The 16362-nt window shown below is 41.5% G+C and overlaps 1 protein-coding gene across 9 annotated transcripts in view; it reads left to right on the forward strand.

The window, feature by feature from the left end:
* Positions 1 to 16362, forward strand: part of PDE10A (phosphodiesterase 10A) — a 378653-nt gene that overhangs the window by 265660 nt on the left and 96631 nt on the right. For 8 of the 9 annotated variants that reach the window (XM_089530056.1, XM_089530058.1, XM_089530057.1 and 5 more), the window contains one exon: positions 14937 to 14965. In XM_089530056.1, the coding sequence (XP_089386182.1) occupies positions 14937 to 14965 (29 nt within the window). Of the gene's footprint in view, positions 1 to 14936; positions 15003 to 16362 lie in introns of all 9 variants that reach the window. The other variant, XM_089530059.1, reaches the window with a different exon arrangement.

Raw genomic sequence — 16362 nt, forward strand, 5'->3', positions numbered from 1 at the left:
ACCACTAGAAATCTGACTTTTGATATGTTTAAGTTTGCAGTTTGCTTGCCTGTTATATTTAAGATGTCAGAAGCATCCAGTTTTTGCTGTAGACCTTGAGAAGTAGGGAGGTGATTAATTTTGGGATGTTACATTTTCTTGGTTGATGGACAGGGTTTCCAGCCATAACGAGAGCAGATGAGAGATTTCCCTTTATTCCTAGGCCAGGACTATTTGCCTTCCTCTTCTTGGGTATGGGGAGGTGGGTTTCATAACCAGCTGGTTTCAACCAGAGAGATGTTTGGGAGTCATGAGACACTGTGGTTCCATTCTGGGCAGGAGAAGGAGGAGGGACAGGGATGGAATTAGAGTCCCAGCTTTGTAGGGCTCCATCTTTGCGGTTTCCTGCCTCTGACAGAAGGTGTCAACCTGACTTTATTGTTTGCCCCCAGCAGTGCAAATCTCTGGGAAGCACTGCAAAATGACTCTATAAGTATTAATTTTATATATATAATGTAAATACCAGGCAGGAGGTTTCTAACAAGGCTCATATCCAAGCTGTTGCAACACATGAATTTTTCTTACATTGAATTTTGCTTCAAAAGAAATGTATTTCTTATGAGAGAAGGAAGGGTACCATTTGAGCAAGGACAGGTGCTATGATTGTTTGTTCCTCCATCCCAAAGCATGAGAAAAAGAGTGTTGCTAAGAAAATAACATTCCTAAGAGGAGACAACCTTCCTCTGTCCATGTAGCTTCTTGGGCTAGACATTTCCTCCTCCTGTATTAGGATGGGAAAGAAACTGGTGTCAAAGCATCTTACCATCTTCAGTTTGGAAGCAATGTGTGGGGTTTCTTGGCCATACCACATAGAGGTCAGTGCCTCATAGCGGGTGGATGCCAATTTGAAAGATTCAGAAACAAAGAAGGGTTGTCCTCCTCTGTTATGGTTTTCATAACTTTTTGTCCTTAGCTTATCTCACATCACTTTCACATTCATAAAATGGCATCCAACAGCATCTGGGGGCCATGGGTACCAAAAGATCAGTAAAAGAATTGTAGTTACAAAAAAATTCTGCAGCATTTCCTGTTTTACCACCTTTTGCAACCACAGGAATATTACAAGCAACATGGTTGTTCCTGTCTTGCTTTTCTACTCAGTACCTCAGAGATACAGGGCAGCATATGAGAAAAAGATGAATGCTCTCAGTCTCTCTTTTCTTCAGATTCCTTCTTCCCCATATGAAGTACATATTTAGAATGTAGAAAGAACCAAACTCCAGAGTATTAAAAAGACAGAAATAGCACTTTTGATGAGAAGTTTCAGATTTGGAGGAGGGGACCACCTGCCTCCTAGGAGAGTGTAAGAAACAGCAGCATCTACTGGTGGTATTTAGGGTGTCCCTTGCAGTTAATTTTTTCTGAAATTTTCAATCTGAGTAGCTTTCCATCTAGAATTAAAAACTTCCCTTTCTCCCTCAGAAGAAGCTGGTCTTTTTCCTTTGGTAGAAGCTTCATAGTATCTGTGATGTGTCACTGCAGTGCCTGATGGATAGGAATGGCAGTATCTGCTACCTTCTTGTTTAACCAGGTGTACCCTTCCCCTTATCAGAACCAGGGCTGAAGTATTTTAAAAAAGCAAATGATTGTGCTGAGGTGCAGCAGTTCAGGTAAGATCAAAATAAGTTCTTCCTATCTTGAGCAAGCAGCTCCTCCTTTTCTCATGTCAGGCATAGAGCGATATCATGAAAGTGCCTGAATTGTTGCTCTGCAGCCTAGCTTTTGATACAGGAGCCAAATACAGAGGCATAGCCTTCTTGTTTAACCAGGTATTTTAAAATAACCTCTGCAGCTGTGTAGGAAGGGGAGTTCTGGGGGACTGGGACTCCTTTTGCCCCATCTCATTTGCCACTATGCTTCCAAACAAATTGGCAAAAGGAGGGGCCAGAGGCTGCTCCCACCCTGATTGCTCTGGAACCACGATGATCAGATGCCTTGGCAATCCCAAATCCAGCCACTTCCGTGATCCCAGAGCAGCTTTTTGCCACTTCTTTTTTCTGACAGCTTCGGGCTGAGTTAGCCTGCTTCAGAGCAGCTTCCAGCAGTTTGAATATTTGAGTCATGTAAATGCCACACCCTGCGCCTGCTTCAGAGCAGCTTCCAGTATTCGAGTCATGTAAATGCCACACCCTGCTTAACATTTCAGAGATTATTCACCTGTCTCAATGAAATAGACCCTTTTCTCAGGGCTGCTTTGTCTCTGTGGAGCTCTGTGTTTTGTTTTGTTTTTTTGTCATTAAACAAAGTCTTGAAATGAAAAAGCCTTATAAGATCCCTTGTTAGGATCTGTACTTGAGATTGTTGAGCTAGTCATACTGAGAAAATGTGTACTACATAGAATAGCATGAAGAAGCACCAGGCAAAGAAGTGCAAGAGGTCTGCTCTTTCCCCAGAAGGTTTTGAAGGTCCCTTCATAGCCTCCTAGCTGTCAAATATTTTAAATGCCCTTTATATATTATAGTAACGGTCTATATGAGAGCTCAGATATTTCATTTGGCCCAAAGAGCTGCAACCAAATTGTTAGCTGGGCTGGCTATAGGGAGCACAAAACTCCCTTGTTGTAACATCTCAATTGGCTGCTGGTCTGTTTCTGGGCATAATTCAAAATGCTGGTTTTGACCTCTAACGCCCCATATAACTTGGGTCCAGGTTATTTGAGGGACTATATCTTCATTTATGAGGCCATTAAGAATTCTAAGAACATTTGGAGAGGCCCTTCTCTCTGTCTCTCCACCTTCTCATGTTTGTTTGGTGGGGAAAAGGAGAGGGTCTTCTTGGCAGCTGCACCCGGACTTCAGAATTCCCTCTCTAGAGAGACCAAGTTGAGCCCGTCCCTGCTCTTCTTTTGGCAGAAGGTAAAAACATTTCCATGCCATCAGGCTTATTCAAATTGTTGAGAGTTGGGCTGTGTGACTAAGATTTTAAGGTTGTATGTTGATGTTGTTGTTGTTGTTAACTGCTCTCAAGTGGACCTAGACTCATGGTGATCCTGTGGATGAGACTTCTCCAAGACCTCCTGTTTTCTACTACTCCACTCAGGTCCTGCAGGCTCAGGCCCATGAAAAGAGAAAGAAATATATATTCTTATCATTTTCCTAGTGTTTGTATTTGTCCTGATGACACTTAGAAGTTTTCTTAGTGTAATATTTTAAGCCCCTGGAGTACAATAAATAAAATACATCTCTAGTACAGATGGACATATGTTGTAGTTACAGCAGGGTTCCTTTGGAGAGAATTAAATAGTTCCCTTGACGTAAATCTGTTTCATGTCAGATTATTGCTCTCTCCCATGTGGTAACCTATCATTTCTACTACTAATGATCCCCTTACCCCTATTGACGTTAGCAGACCATTCCCAAGGGGTATTTTCTTTTGTTTCCCTTGTCAGCTGGTCTGAAAAGAGAACTGTTCCGTCTTGACTTCTCAGCAGATGTTAAGGCTTGCTCTGCAAAGTTTAGCAAAGTCTGTTTGTTTTTAACATACTTAGAAACACAGAAACAAGAAAGTGAGCCAGGAAGACAGTGCATTATATACTAGGGCAAATTAAAATTAAAAGTACAGAATTCATAGGGATTTACTTCCATTGCTTTTTCTTGTTTAGAGGAATTGTTTTTCAGGGATATTGTTTTTATTTTGTTTGTTTTGTATAAAAGAAATCTTGATGTATATTGGAGAAGACATCCACAAACACCCCCTGAGATGCATATATTAATGAAGGACAAATGCAAAGAAAAAGCAGCAATTCACATTTAATGTCAACTAATTCCATGATTTTTGAAAACATGTATAGAAAATGTTTTCTTTGTTCTTATGCCATTGAGCCAAATACATAGCATCTGACTGACATGTGAAATACTAGTTCTCAGTATCTTCAAAATTCCATCATATTATCCCAGGCCATCAGGCCATGAAAAATCATAATGCCACCCATATATTCCACTCAGCATAGGACCTGTGTGTGTGTGTGCGCGCGCATGCATGTATGTGTTTATTTGTCAGTCTCTCTCTCTTACTCTGTCTCTATCTATTGGTCTATCTATCTATTGTGGTAAGTAATTTTGCAAGTAGGAATCAGTAGGCAAGGTCTGTGGAAGTATTGCTAGAGGTAGATATCAAAGACATAGTCATGTTGGTATGGATTAGTATGCCAAGCTATTTTGTAACATACAAGATGAGAGAAAAAAGAAGTTGGTAGTATAAGCTTTTGTAGACTTAGGGGTGAAACAGACTACCCTAAAAGGTGGCTTCAAGCCGCCCCTGATAAACCTGGATTGGGGCTGTGGCAACTGCACGCAGAGTCACAGGTATAAACACAGCACTGTCAAAGCACCTGTAAGCCAGCCCCTGTACAAATGTCTGGGCAGCTTGAAGCTGGTTTCCAAGCATATTGCGGGGCATGTGGCATCTGCATGTCATGCTCCCAACCCAGCAGGAAGCTGGCTTTTTATGGCGGTCTGTTCTGGCCCTTAATTACCTCCTCACATGCACAGAGTGAAGGCCCTATGAACAGACCTTCATAAGCAGGCTGTAAGTATGACTAGCAGTAGGAATTCAAAACATGGGGGTATGGTGATGAGGTGTTCAGTTTTAGCTATGGCCATTGTGGGACAAAAGCAGGAGGAAGGATGTTGCCTAAAGCCAAGGTGAGTAGATAATCATATGAGTGGTGGTGGGAGTTATTGGAATGTAGTGTGATGCTGGCTGGGAACTAGAAAGGAGATACGGCGAACTAGCTAAGAGTGCCCTCATGAGTCTGGGGTGTTAACTGGGCTCATGAGGCTCAATGTGTGTAATATGCCAGGATACCATTGTCTCTGTTCAGCCCACAGTGGAAAGGAGAAGCCAGGCATAGTCAGACACACATTCTAGACTTAAGGAAAGCTGATTTCAGTAAACTTAGGGAAATACTGGGCATGATCCCATGGTCAGGAATACCAAAAGAGAAGGGAGATCAGGACAGATGGGTGTTTCTCAAAAGAGAGATACTGAAGGCACAATTTCAAACAGTTCTAATGAGGAGGAAAAATGGGAAGTGTCTCAAGAAACTAGGATAGATGACTAAAGAACTTTCAACTGAGCTAAGTTTTAAAGGGGACATGAATAATAAATGGAAAAATGGGGAAATAATCAAAGAGTAATTCAAACAAATTGGCAACATGTGTAGGGGTAAAGTCAGAAAAGCAAAAGTGCAGAATGAACTCAGGCTTGCTAGAGAGGTTAAAAACAATAAAAAGAGCTTTTTTATATATGTCTGTAGTAAAAGGAACAAGAGGGAAATGGTGTGCCACTGCACAGAGAAATGGCAAAATGCTAACAGGCATCAGAGAAAAGGCAGAATTACTCAACACCTTCTTTGCCTCAGTCTTCTCACAAAAAGAAAAGGATGCTCAACCTGAGGAAAATGAAGCAAAAGATACAATAGGGGAAATGCACTACAAAATAAGTAAAGAGGTTGTACAGCAATACCTGGTTAATCTAAATGAATTTAAGTCTCTAGGGCCAGATGAACTACATCCAAGGATATTAAAAGGACTGGCAAATGTAATTTCAGAGCCATTGGCAATAATCTTTGAGAACTCCTGGAGAACAGGAGAAGCCCAACAGACTGGAGGAGGGCAAACATTGTCCTCATCTTCAAAAAGGAGAAAAAAGAGGATCTCAACAATTATCATCCAATTAGTCTGACATAAATACCAAGAAAAATTCTAGAGCAGATCGTTAAACAGAGAGTCTGTGAACATTTAGAAGGTAATGCCATAATCACAAACATTCAACATGGGTTTCAGAGAAACAAGTCATGCCATACTAATCAGATCCCTTTTTTTTTTTTTTTTGGATAAAATTACCAGCTTGATAGATGAAGGGAATGCTGTGGATATCACGCATCTTGATTTCAGTAAGGCCTTTGACAAGGCCCCCTATGATATTCTTGTGAACAAGCTAGTAAAATGTGGACTAGACAATGCAACTGTTAAATGGATTTGTAAATGGTTGACGGTCCAAACCCAAAGGATGCTCAGCAATGGCTCCTCTTCATCCTAGAAAGAAGTGACTTGTGAGATGCCAAAGGATTCTGTTCTGGCCCCTGTGCTGTTCAATATCTTCATCAGGAACTTAGATGAATGAACAGGGGGCATACTTATCAAATTTGTAGATGACACCAAATTTGGAGGAGTAGCTAATATCCAAAGTGACCTTAATATATTACAAAGCTGGGCCAAAGCTAACAAAATTAAATTCAACATGGAGAAATGTAAGGTACTGCACTTAGGGCAAAAAAATGAAATGCATAGATATAAGATGGGGGACCTGTCTGGTTTAATGAGACTACATGTGAAAGGGATCTAGAAGTCCTAGTAGATCACAAGTTGAACATGAATCAGCAGTGTAATGCAGCAGCTGGATTTTAATGATTATAAGCTGTATCAATAGAAGTATCAGCTTCGGCTGATATGCCAACTACGTCCCTGTCTGGACCGAAAGGACCTTGAAAATGTAGTACATGCACTGGTAACCTCTCGTTTGGATTTCTGCAACGCGCTCTACATGGGGCTACCTTTGTATCAGGTTCAGAAACTTCAATTGATTCAAAATGCAGCAGCCAGGTTAATTACGGGGACAGTGAGGTCCGACCATATAACACCCGTTTTAAAATCTCTTCACTGGCTGCCAATTCATTTCCGGTCTCAGTACAAAGTGTTGGTTATCACCTTTAAAGCCCTAAATGGCTTGGGCCTGGGTTACTTGAGGGAACGCCCCTCCCTGCATAATCCACCCCGCACTCTCAGGACATCAGGAAAACTGCTACTCAATCACCCTAAGGTGAGATTGACGACTACCCAACAAAGGGCTTTTACGGTAGTAACGCCTTCTCTTTGGAATGCCTTACCTGAAGAGATCCGCCTTAGTGGAACGGTAGAAGCCTTCAAAAAGGCATTAAAAACCCATCTCTTCCTACAAGCCCATCCTCCCAATTCCTTGTAATAATGTCTTCCCCCTATTGACCTTGATGTATTGACATTTAGGATTTTAATAATGTTAAATCGTATGTTTTTAGCTAATTGTTTTTGGAATTAATTCGTATTAATGTGCATTTTCAATATGTCATTTGTGGTATTGTTTTTACTGATATGTTGTACACCGCTTTGATCCTGGGAAAAGCGGTTTGTAAATAAACAATTTATTATTATTATTATTATTATTATTATTATTATTATTAAAAGGTCTTTAAATGGAGGCTGGATGACCATCAGTTGGGAATGCTTTGACTCAGAGTTCCTGCATGACAGGGGTTGGACTGGATGGCCCTTGTGGTATCTTTCATCTCTATGATTCTATCATTCACTGTTAATGAATCTGAGTTTGTGGATCTGTTCCGATTCTGCTGTTTCTCTTTCCAGTCTTCCTTTGTAGGGTTTTTTTTCAAGGACCACTGTTCTGAAATCTGAAATAGAATGTCCAGGGCGATTGAAGAATTATTCAACAGGTTTTTGTGTATTCCATTCCTTATGTCTGATTTACATTATCCTCTGTGCTACAGATTGTCCTGTTTGCCCAGAGTAGAGTGCAGAAGTGCATTCTTGATAGACGGTGGCATATATCACATTAGACGATGAGCATGTGAAGGTACCTCTAATATTGTGGGTGATGTGATTAGGTCCCATGATGACATTCCCTGAGTAGATGTGTGGGCAGAGTTGGTATCTGGGTTTGTGACAAGGTCTTGTACTCATTTCCCCATCCATGCTGTTTGTCCTTCATTAGGTAAGTAACTGTGTGAGATTGAGAGGCTGTCTGCAGGCTGTAAAGGCCTGCCACCAAGAGTCCTTGAGAGAGCAGCATTATTGTCCAGTATAGGTCTTGTTCATTGATGATCTATCTAGGTGGTCTAAGTTGGGATCTGTATGTGACAACTATTGGGATTCTATCATTTTCTGTTTTCAGTCTGTTCAGTAATAGATTAATCCTGGGTACAAGTCATGCCTTGTTGATTTTTTTAAAAAATTCATATGGTGAGTGCTGTAGCTTGAGAAATGCATGTTGTAATTCCATGAGTTTGATGTCCCTGTCTTGTGAGTCTGAGCAGATATGATTGTATCAGAGGGCTAGGCTGTTCACTATGGATCTGGTAGTGTGGTCAGGGTGGAAACTGAAGGCATGTAAAATATGTGTAGTGGCCAATGCGTTTGCATTAAAGTGTTGTGCTTAGATGTCTGTTGTGTAGCTGTATGGTGGTGTCCAGAAAATGAACTTGTTCTGTTGATAGTTCTTGGCTGAGATTGATTTTAGGGTGGAAGTTGTTGAAATTCTGGTGAAATGTCTTGAGTGAGTCCTCTCCATGAGTCTAAATTATGAAGATATTATCAGTGTACCTCAGGTAGATAGGAGATTTCTGGGTTCATTAGTTAAGGAAGTGTTGTTCTAGTCATCCAAGAAGATGTTGGCATACTGTGGTGCCATGCATGTGCCTATGACAGCACCAGGGAGCCCTAGTGGTGCAGTGGTTAAATGCTGTACTGCAGCCAAAATATTATGAGTTAGATCTTGCAGGGCTCCAGGTTGATGCAGCCTTCCATCCTTTTGTAGGTCTGTCAAATGAGTACGCAGCTTTTGACTAATTGACTAACACACTGTAAACTGCTTAGAAAGTGTTCAGCACTATAAAGTATAGAACTATAAGTGCTATTGCTATTGTTAACTTAAAGATATATGATGTTCCCAAAGGTGAAGTAGTTGCGTGTGAGAACAAAGTCGCAGACCTTGATGGCTAGGTCTGTTAAGGACCTATTTGGAATGATATTCCTGACAGTTTGTACTCTGTCCTTGCGTGGAATGTTAGTACAGTGGGCCCTCCTTACGTGGGGGATCCGTTCCAGATCCCCCGCGTAAGGGAAAATCCGCCTATGCTCGAGCCCCATAGGAAATAATGGGGCGCGTGCGTGTGGCCATTGTTGTTTTCCCCAAGTGGCTTCCACGTAAGCTGGAAGCCGTGTAAAATGCGTCTGCGTGTGGTGCAGGCGCATTGTATATACTCACACCATATCTTTAGCATTTTAAAGTGACACAAGGGTATGCCACAGCCCATTTCTGCCAAAAGACACATGTTAGGAGAGTACTTCCCTTAGAATGTTACTTAGAATCATAAAATCATAAAGTTGGAAGAGACCACAAGGGCCATCCAGTCCAACGCCCTGCCATGCAGGAACTCATAATCAAAGCATCCCCAACAGATGGTCATCCAGCCTCTGTTTAAAGACCTCCAAGGTAGGAGACTCCACTACACTTTGAGGGAGTGTGTTCCACTGCTGAACAGTCCTTACTGTCAGGAAGTTTCTCCTAATATTGAGGTGGAATCTCTTTTTCTGTTGCTTGCACCCATTGTTCAGGGTCCTGTTTTCTGCAGCAGAAAACAACCTTGCTCCCTCCTCAATATGACATCCCTTCGAATATTTAAACAGGGATATATATCATAAATTTGAGTATTGTGTTGTATATTGATGTATATAGTTGTTGTATATTGATGTAGCGTCTACTGTTGTGTTGTGGTGACAGAGGTGATCCCTGTGAGTTGTTGTCCCAACTGGTGTCACTGTCTTTGAAGTGTTCCTTGAGGCATAGGCGACAAAAGAAGACTTCTTGATCACCACAGAAATATATCTGGGGGTTTGGAGGGGCAGAAGGATAACACCTGTGATAGAACATACTCCTCTGCATGACTCAGGGTGTGGCTTGGTAGACTTACAATATTGTTGTATGGGTTCATGGTACTCCTGTTATGGGTTGTGGATTGTTGTAATAGTAAGAAAAGCTTCTTTTCCTCCTTTTTTGTGAGAAAAATGAAATGTATCTTGTTTATGGTTTCCCTGTTCTTGGAGAAGTTATGTACACTGATGGTTTGTGTAGAGGGCTGGTTCCTTACTTGTGCTTCTAGACTGAAGATTTCTCTCTTGGAATTTTTTCATTTGCTGTACAGGATGCTGGTCAGATGTTTTAGTATGGATTGAGTCTTTCTTATCTGAAATGCTTTGGAACAGAACTATTTGGGGTTTGGGATATTTCCCCCCCAAATTTGTTAAACCTGTATTTGCATATATGCACATAATGATATATTGTGCTAATGGGAACCAAGTCTGAACACATAATTCATTTATGTTTCATATACACTTTGTATACATAGCCTGAAGGTAATTTTATACAATATTTTTAATGATTTTTGTTTGTTTGTTTGTTTTTTGCACGAAACAAAGTTTGTGTAGACTGAACCATCAAAAAGCAAAGCTACCCAGGAAAAACATGTTGGTTTTTGGAATATTTCAGATTTTGAATTCTCGATAAGGGATACTCAACCTATAGCTTTCTGCCCAAGAATAGAATATTAGAGACTGTCCGGTAGTTATCAAGGATGTTGGGATCCAGGGAGGTCTTTTTTTTAATAATGGCTTCACCACAGCTTCCTTTAGGCAGGATGGAAATTTGCCTTGCAGTGAAGCATTCAACACTCCTTTTACCTACTCAGCCGGTCCCCTCTGGCTGATTTCAGAAGCCAGGAAGGGCAAGGATCCAGTATGCACGTGGTGGCCCTCACTTCTCCAAAGATCCTATCCACACCCTCAGGCTGCACAAACTGAAACTTATCCAACAATGCAGAACAAGCAGGTGCTGAAATTATATCCACTGGACCTGAATCAACTACACCATCCAAATCAGAGTGATCCAAGCTATTTTGTCTGCAAAGTGTCTTGCAAATTCTTCACAGCTATTCAAGAAATGATGATCTGTCACTTAATCTGGGTTTTTTGTTTGTGTTCCTCACTCTTCTTCTCCACCATGCTCACTGCCTCACCATGCTGGCTGCTCCATTTGTGGGTTATGTTAATTAAAGAAAAATATGAGAATTGGATTAAAGATTTCAAAAGATTTTATTTGAAGGCAAAATCTGAAAGGTAGGGCATTCCACTTTCCTCAATCAATCCTTTAAAATTGTAGCAACTTTGAGATTGTAACCTTCTTTTCTCGTGTGATGAGTAACTGGGACATAAGGTAGAGAGAGCAATGTTCTGAGAAAGTTAAAAGAATGACAGTGTTTTGGTCAGGAATGTGGTGTCCAGTCACAGGTCAACCTTGTCATTGTAGAAGTCTAGGTATGGGTGTCATGACAAAATAGACAAGCTGATATATCTGCCACTAAGAATGTGGTCAAGGGTTAGAAGTCAAGTCAGATGCAGCTAAGAGTTCAAAGAGCTTTCCAGTCAGCATAGGAAGCACCAGCAAAAGGTCCTCCTAACAGGAAATTGAAGTGGCAGAAGGTGGGTGGAGATTGATAAATCCTTTCATTGGGATCTTTAATGTAAGATGTGTAGGTTTAATTTCCCCTTTTATATAGACTGAAAAAGATGTCAAAATTATGTGGTTTTGATAATGGTCTTCTCATAAAGATATAAATGGATGCAGCATGTAATTTAGGAATGTGGACAGTATATTAATTTTACAGAGAAAGCCATGGCTAAATTAACTGGAATCAATACTTTAATTTGATATTTAGGTAGATCACAAACTTGTTAATAGCTACTCCTTGATTGTCAACCATGCATGTCATGAATTTTGAGCATTCCTTATGTACTATTTTTAAAACCTGGCAATACTAAGGGTATGTAAACCAAGAGGCTGTCATGGGAGAAGGGTTAATGTGCACCATGATGGCAGTAGATTTTAAGGAGGAGGTGAATAGGCTCAGCTTCCCCAGGTATAAAATAAAGGAGAGGATGCTTTGAAGGCCTGTCTGTTGTATTGAAACATTTTTGTCTTGGAGGCAGGAAATGGAAGCCATCTGGAAGTGTAGTATCACATCCTGAAAGAGATTATTTACTTCTCTCTGGGAGGATAGAATCCTCCAGGTGGTGTTATTAGGTCCTGAGGTCTATGTTACAGACTCTGCTGTTGTTCTGTGGGACTAGAGATGGCAGTGAGCACTTCTGGAGAGTTGAAGTAAAGGGCAAACTACAATTGATGAGACAATCATGGGGTGATGAGGGTGTATTCAGCTTTGTCCTTGGGGAGCTTCATTACCACCTTTGTGATGAGGAGTATGGGGGGGAATGCATAGAGAAAAGGACCTTCACCATTGTGTAGGAATTTATTCCCTAGCATCCTTTTCTTTCTGAGGTCCCTGTTGCAGAACCTGGTGTGATGGGAGGGTAAGGAAACCTTGAATCTAATTAATCTACATAGTACAGACTGTATGTTTTGTCAGAACTGAACTGAAATGTAGTGATGAACATTCCACTGCAGCAGTGGTTGGATAGAGAACCAGCCTAGCCTAGGATTTCAGCTACAGAATACCCATTGAAACTATTAAAGAGGATTGGGTGGCATATTACAATCTCTGGAAGAAGAAATTGAAGAGAACACACAAAAATTTAAATAGGGATTGCTGCTTGTCAGGCAAAATGTTGTTATACCATCTGTGACTTTGTGTGGGAGTTTTAATTCTTGAGTAAAATTAGGCAGAGAAATATGTAACTATTTTATATTCTGTTTAGCATTGTTCAAATAGAATATGCATTACATGATGTAATGCCATGATGATTGACAGAGGCACGTTACAGACAAACATAAGGGACATTCTCAGGACGTCCTAGGTTTAAAAAGGGGCGTCACTTCTTGACGCCCCCAAGCCTAATACGTCCTGAGGACATACAAGATGGCGGCACCCCATCTACATGGGGGCCACCATGATGGCGTCACGAACGCGCTGCCTCCAAACGAGGCGGCGCGGACATGACCCTGTCACGCCGCACAAGGGCGCTTAGTGTGCCCTTTTGTCGGTGGAGGAGGGAGCTCTGAAACGGAGCTCCTTCCTGGTCTTGCGTTGCTGGGCGCAGCCTTTAGATGGCTGTGCCCAGCGATGCAAGGGAGAAAGGGGCCAAGTGGCCCCTTTCTCCTCCTCCCCGCCGCTGCGGGGTGTCCTTGGGGCTTGAAGCCCCAAGGACACCCCTTTCCAGGCCTTGGGGAAGTGGCCTTTTGCCGCTTCCCCACAGCTTGGAAAGCGGCGGATAGGGGCCTTAGCGGCTGCTGCTCTGGCCACTGAGGCCCCGATCCGGCAGGGAAAGGGGTGGGTGCAGGCCGCCGCTTTTCGGCGGTCTGTAACGCGCCAGAGAATCCAAAGCCTCTGTCATTATTGGAAACATCTGGATCTTTTGGGAAGAGTGTATCCCATTTCAAACAGGCTGAACACCAGAATCCTGGATAGACAAGCCACCCTCTAACAGTACATCTGTGTTAACTGGATTAAGCTTTGATTTATTATGCGGGCACACTGTATTTTCCTCACCCAGTGCAATACATTGTTATTGTGTGCCTTCAAGTCATTTCTGACATAGGCTCACCTTAGGCTCACCATATTATGTTTTCCCCCCCACTGGACAGGTGTTTTTAAGCACTTTCACTTCTGCTGCACTGAGTCTGATGATTGTTGTGTGACATTCTGAGAGAATGTCACTTCATTGCATAGTATAGTGTACAATGTAGTACTCCTTCATCCTTGCTGCTTTTCTGTGGTTCTTCTGTCCTAGGGATCTGCAATTCAGACAGCATTGCAAGGAGAAGCAGGAAACCATGCAGGTTTGTGTCTATGGCCTAAAACAAATGGGCCCAAAGAAGCAGCTTCTGATCAATTTGGGGATGTGGTGTTCCAATGATGCATGTCCCTAAAGTGGCCAGAAGCCATTCCGAGGCCACCAAAGGTGGTCTGAATCCACCAGAAGAAGGAGCAGATTTAATCTACTTCTGGCAGCAGCCCACTTGAGACCACAGTGGCAGCCTGCTTTGAGAGACGACTGTGTGGCCACTACAATCCAGGGCCAATTGCAGCCAGAGCAGCTGGAGGCCGCTCCTTGCCACCCATCTGCTTTGGGACTTTGTGATGAAAGGCTCTGTGGACCTTTCTGGTATGCCACAATGGTTTCCTGTGGTACTGTGGTTTGCCTGTGCAACTATGTTTACATGCATAGTGTGATTTGTTACATCAGACTCATGATAAAAAATAGGTATTTCAGTATCCCCTTCATGATCATTTCTCTTTATAGCTTGGATACAGACTTTTTGAAGGACTGCATTTCTCTTTCCATTAGAGCATTTAAGATCTTCAGGAGAACCCTTTTTCTCTATCCTGGGATGAGCTTTTAACTGATTGGGATGGGCTTTTAATGGTGTCGTGTGTTTTTGTGGTTTGTATATAGTTTTATAAAAAATCTGCATTTTAATGATTGACTTTATAAATTGTTTAGTTGATCATTAAATAACATTTATATTTACACTTTTATTGATAATTTTGTATAATTGTTGATTTGTATTTTTTTAATATTTCGCAAGCTGCCTTGAATCTCATTGTTAGGGAGAAGATGGAATAACAACAACAGCAACATAATTAATCACTAATTCTTCCTAACAAAACTTGTGTAAACCCTTTAAAAGATCATGGGGTTGTCAGAGCATCTGGGAAGAAGAGGGCAGAATGTAACACAACTTTGTAACTCAAATTGATGATAGGACTCTCAGTGTAGGTACTTCAGGATACAGGTCCTTCAGGGTGGACATTTCCCCAGGGTGAAACTAGTATATTTTTTCTTGTTAACACAAAGTGATTTTTAATTGTTTATAAGAGGAACATTCATTAATCTGTTGAATAGATTTTAGTGTTAACTTTAAAAAAAACCCAATTAGTATTACACTGAAAAAAATGTGTGAGGGAAAAAAATACCTGAAAATGCTTTGCTGTGATAGACATATGAAACTGTTCATGAAAGCATCAGAAAGATAAAAGTATGAATACAAATCTTGTTCTACAATAAGTTTTGCATTTTCCAGAGCATCTAATTGTTTCCTTCCTTTTTCCACAGACGATTCAACTCCCAAGCATGTCAACAGGGTAAGAATTGTACACTTGTGCCTCTACAACCTGGAAGGTAAAATTGTGTTTCAGAGACTCCCTGTTCCTTTGAGCTTAATTTCCTGGTATGTTATACTTCATTCACTGAGTAGCTCGAGAAAAATTGGTGTTGAGCACACTAGTAATGTTCAGAGCTATTGAAGTAATAGCACTTAGAATATCAGGCAATATATTAAAGGAACAGTGCAGTGCAACAAATTCATTGAATCTGAAACTATGACCAGCCCTGGCTTGCTCAGAAAATTAAGTAAGCATTTTGATTGCTAAACTGAAAATTTGAGAAGAATAATTACTATCCTCCACAAGTTTTTCTCTCTTTCCTATTCCTCTGTCCTCCACTGTTTAAGCCCTTTTCCTTTTCCAAGGAAAGAGGGTTGAAGAGCCAAGCATGGCTTATAGATACGGAGAGCCATGAGTGCCATTGGGAATAGATCTTTCTCTAAATAAGGGCAGCCCATTTCAGTATGGAGGACTTTCAATTTCATTCTCTTCCCTTTCAAATATGTGCATCTCTAGCTCTGACAGTGGGTAAACCATTGAAAAGCACCCTTGTAGGGAGGAAATATCTAGAAACATAGCTACAAGTAGGCAAAATGAGAGCATTGTCAGGTTGTGCAGTGGTTAAATGCTGGTACTGCAGCCACAATGTTGTGAGTTCAATCCCAGGGCTCCAGGTTGACTCAGTCTTCCATCCTTTCATAGCTCAGTAAAATGAGTTCCCAGCCTGCTGGGGACAATTGGCTAACACATTGTAAATTGCTTAGAGAGTGCTTAGTTCATTACGAAGTGCTATTGCTATTGCTATCAAAATAAGAATTCTTCATCCCCCAGTCCCTAAATTTATAGCATTGCAGTAACTTAAAACTTCAGTTGAGCCTTTACGAATATTATTTAGGTTTCCAAAGAAAAGGAGAAACAAAGTTACCATGGACAAGTGAACAAAGCAAATATAAGCATGCTAGTTGCAAACAGTTTTCTGCATCTTATTCTTTGTTCTGCTAGAAATTTGGGGACTCAAGGAAAATTTTACAGACAGGCATAATTCTTATTTGGGAAGGCCATGCTATAACCCCCACCTACTGGTAACATAGGCCGTATACAGACCAGCAGAAAGTGCCAGCCTGTGGGTAGAGTCAGGACTAAGCGTCCTGATGATGCTTGCCCTAAATTCACCCCCATGGCACCATTTTGTGTGTGCCGGTCCAGACGGTGTGCAACATCATGACACACCTCTAGTGCTGCATCCAAATGATGAAATGCTAAAGGGGGGCCATAGAGCCATGCTTTCACAGCTATGGTGCTCCTTGGAGGACGCAAAAAGGAGCTGCTTTTTGCGGCTCCTTGTTGTGCCCTCCAGAGGCCAGATAGAGGCTGTG

Source organism: Sceloporus occidentalis, unplaced genomic scaffold (assembly GCF_023333645.1).
Source record: "Sceloporus occidentalis isolate IW3139 unplaced genomic scaffold, rSceOcc1.0.p SCAF_6, whole genome shotgun sequence".
NCBI classification, from domain to species: domain Eukaryota; kingdom Metazoa; phylum Chordata; class Lepidosauria; order Squamata; family Phrynosomatidae; genus Sceloporus; species Sceloporus occidentalis.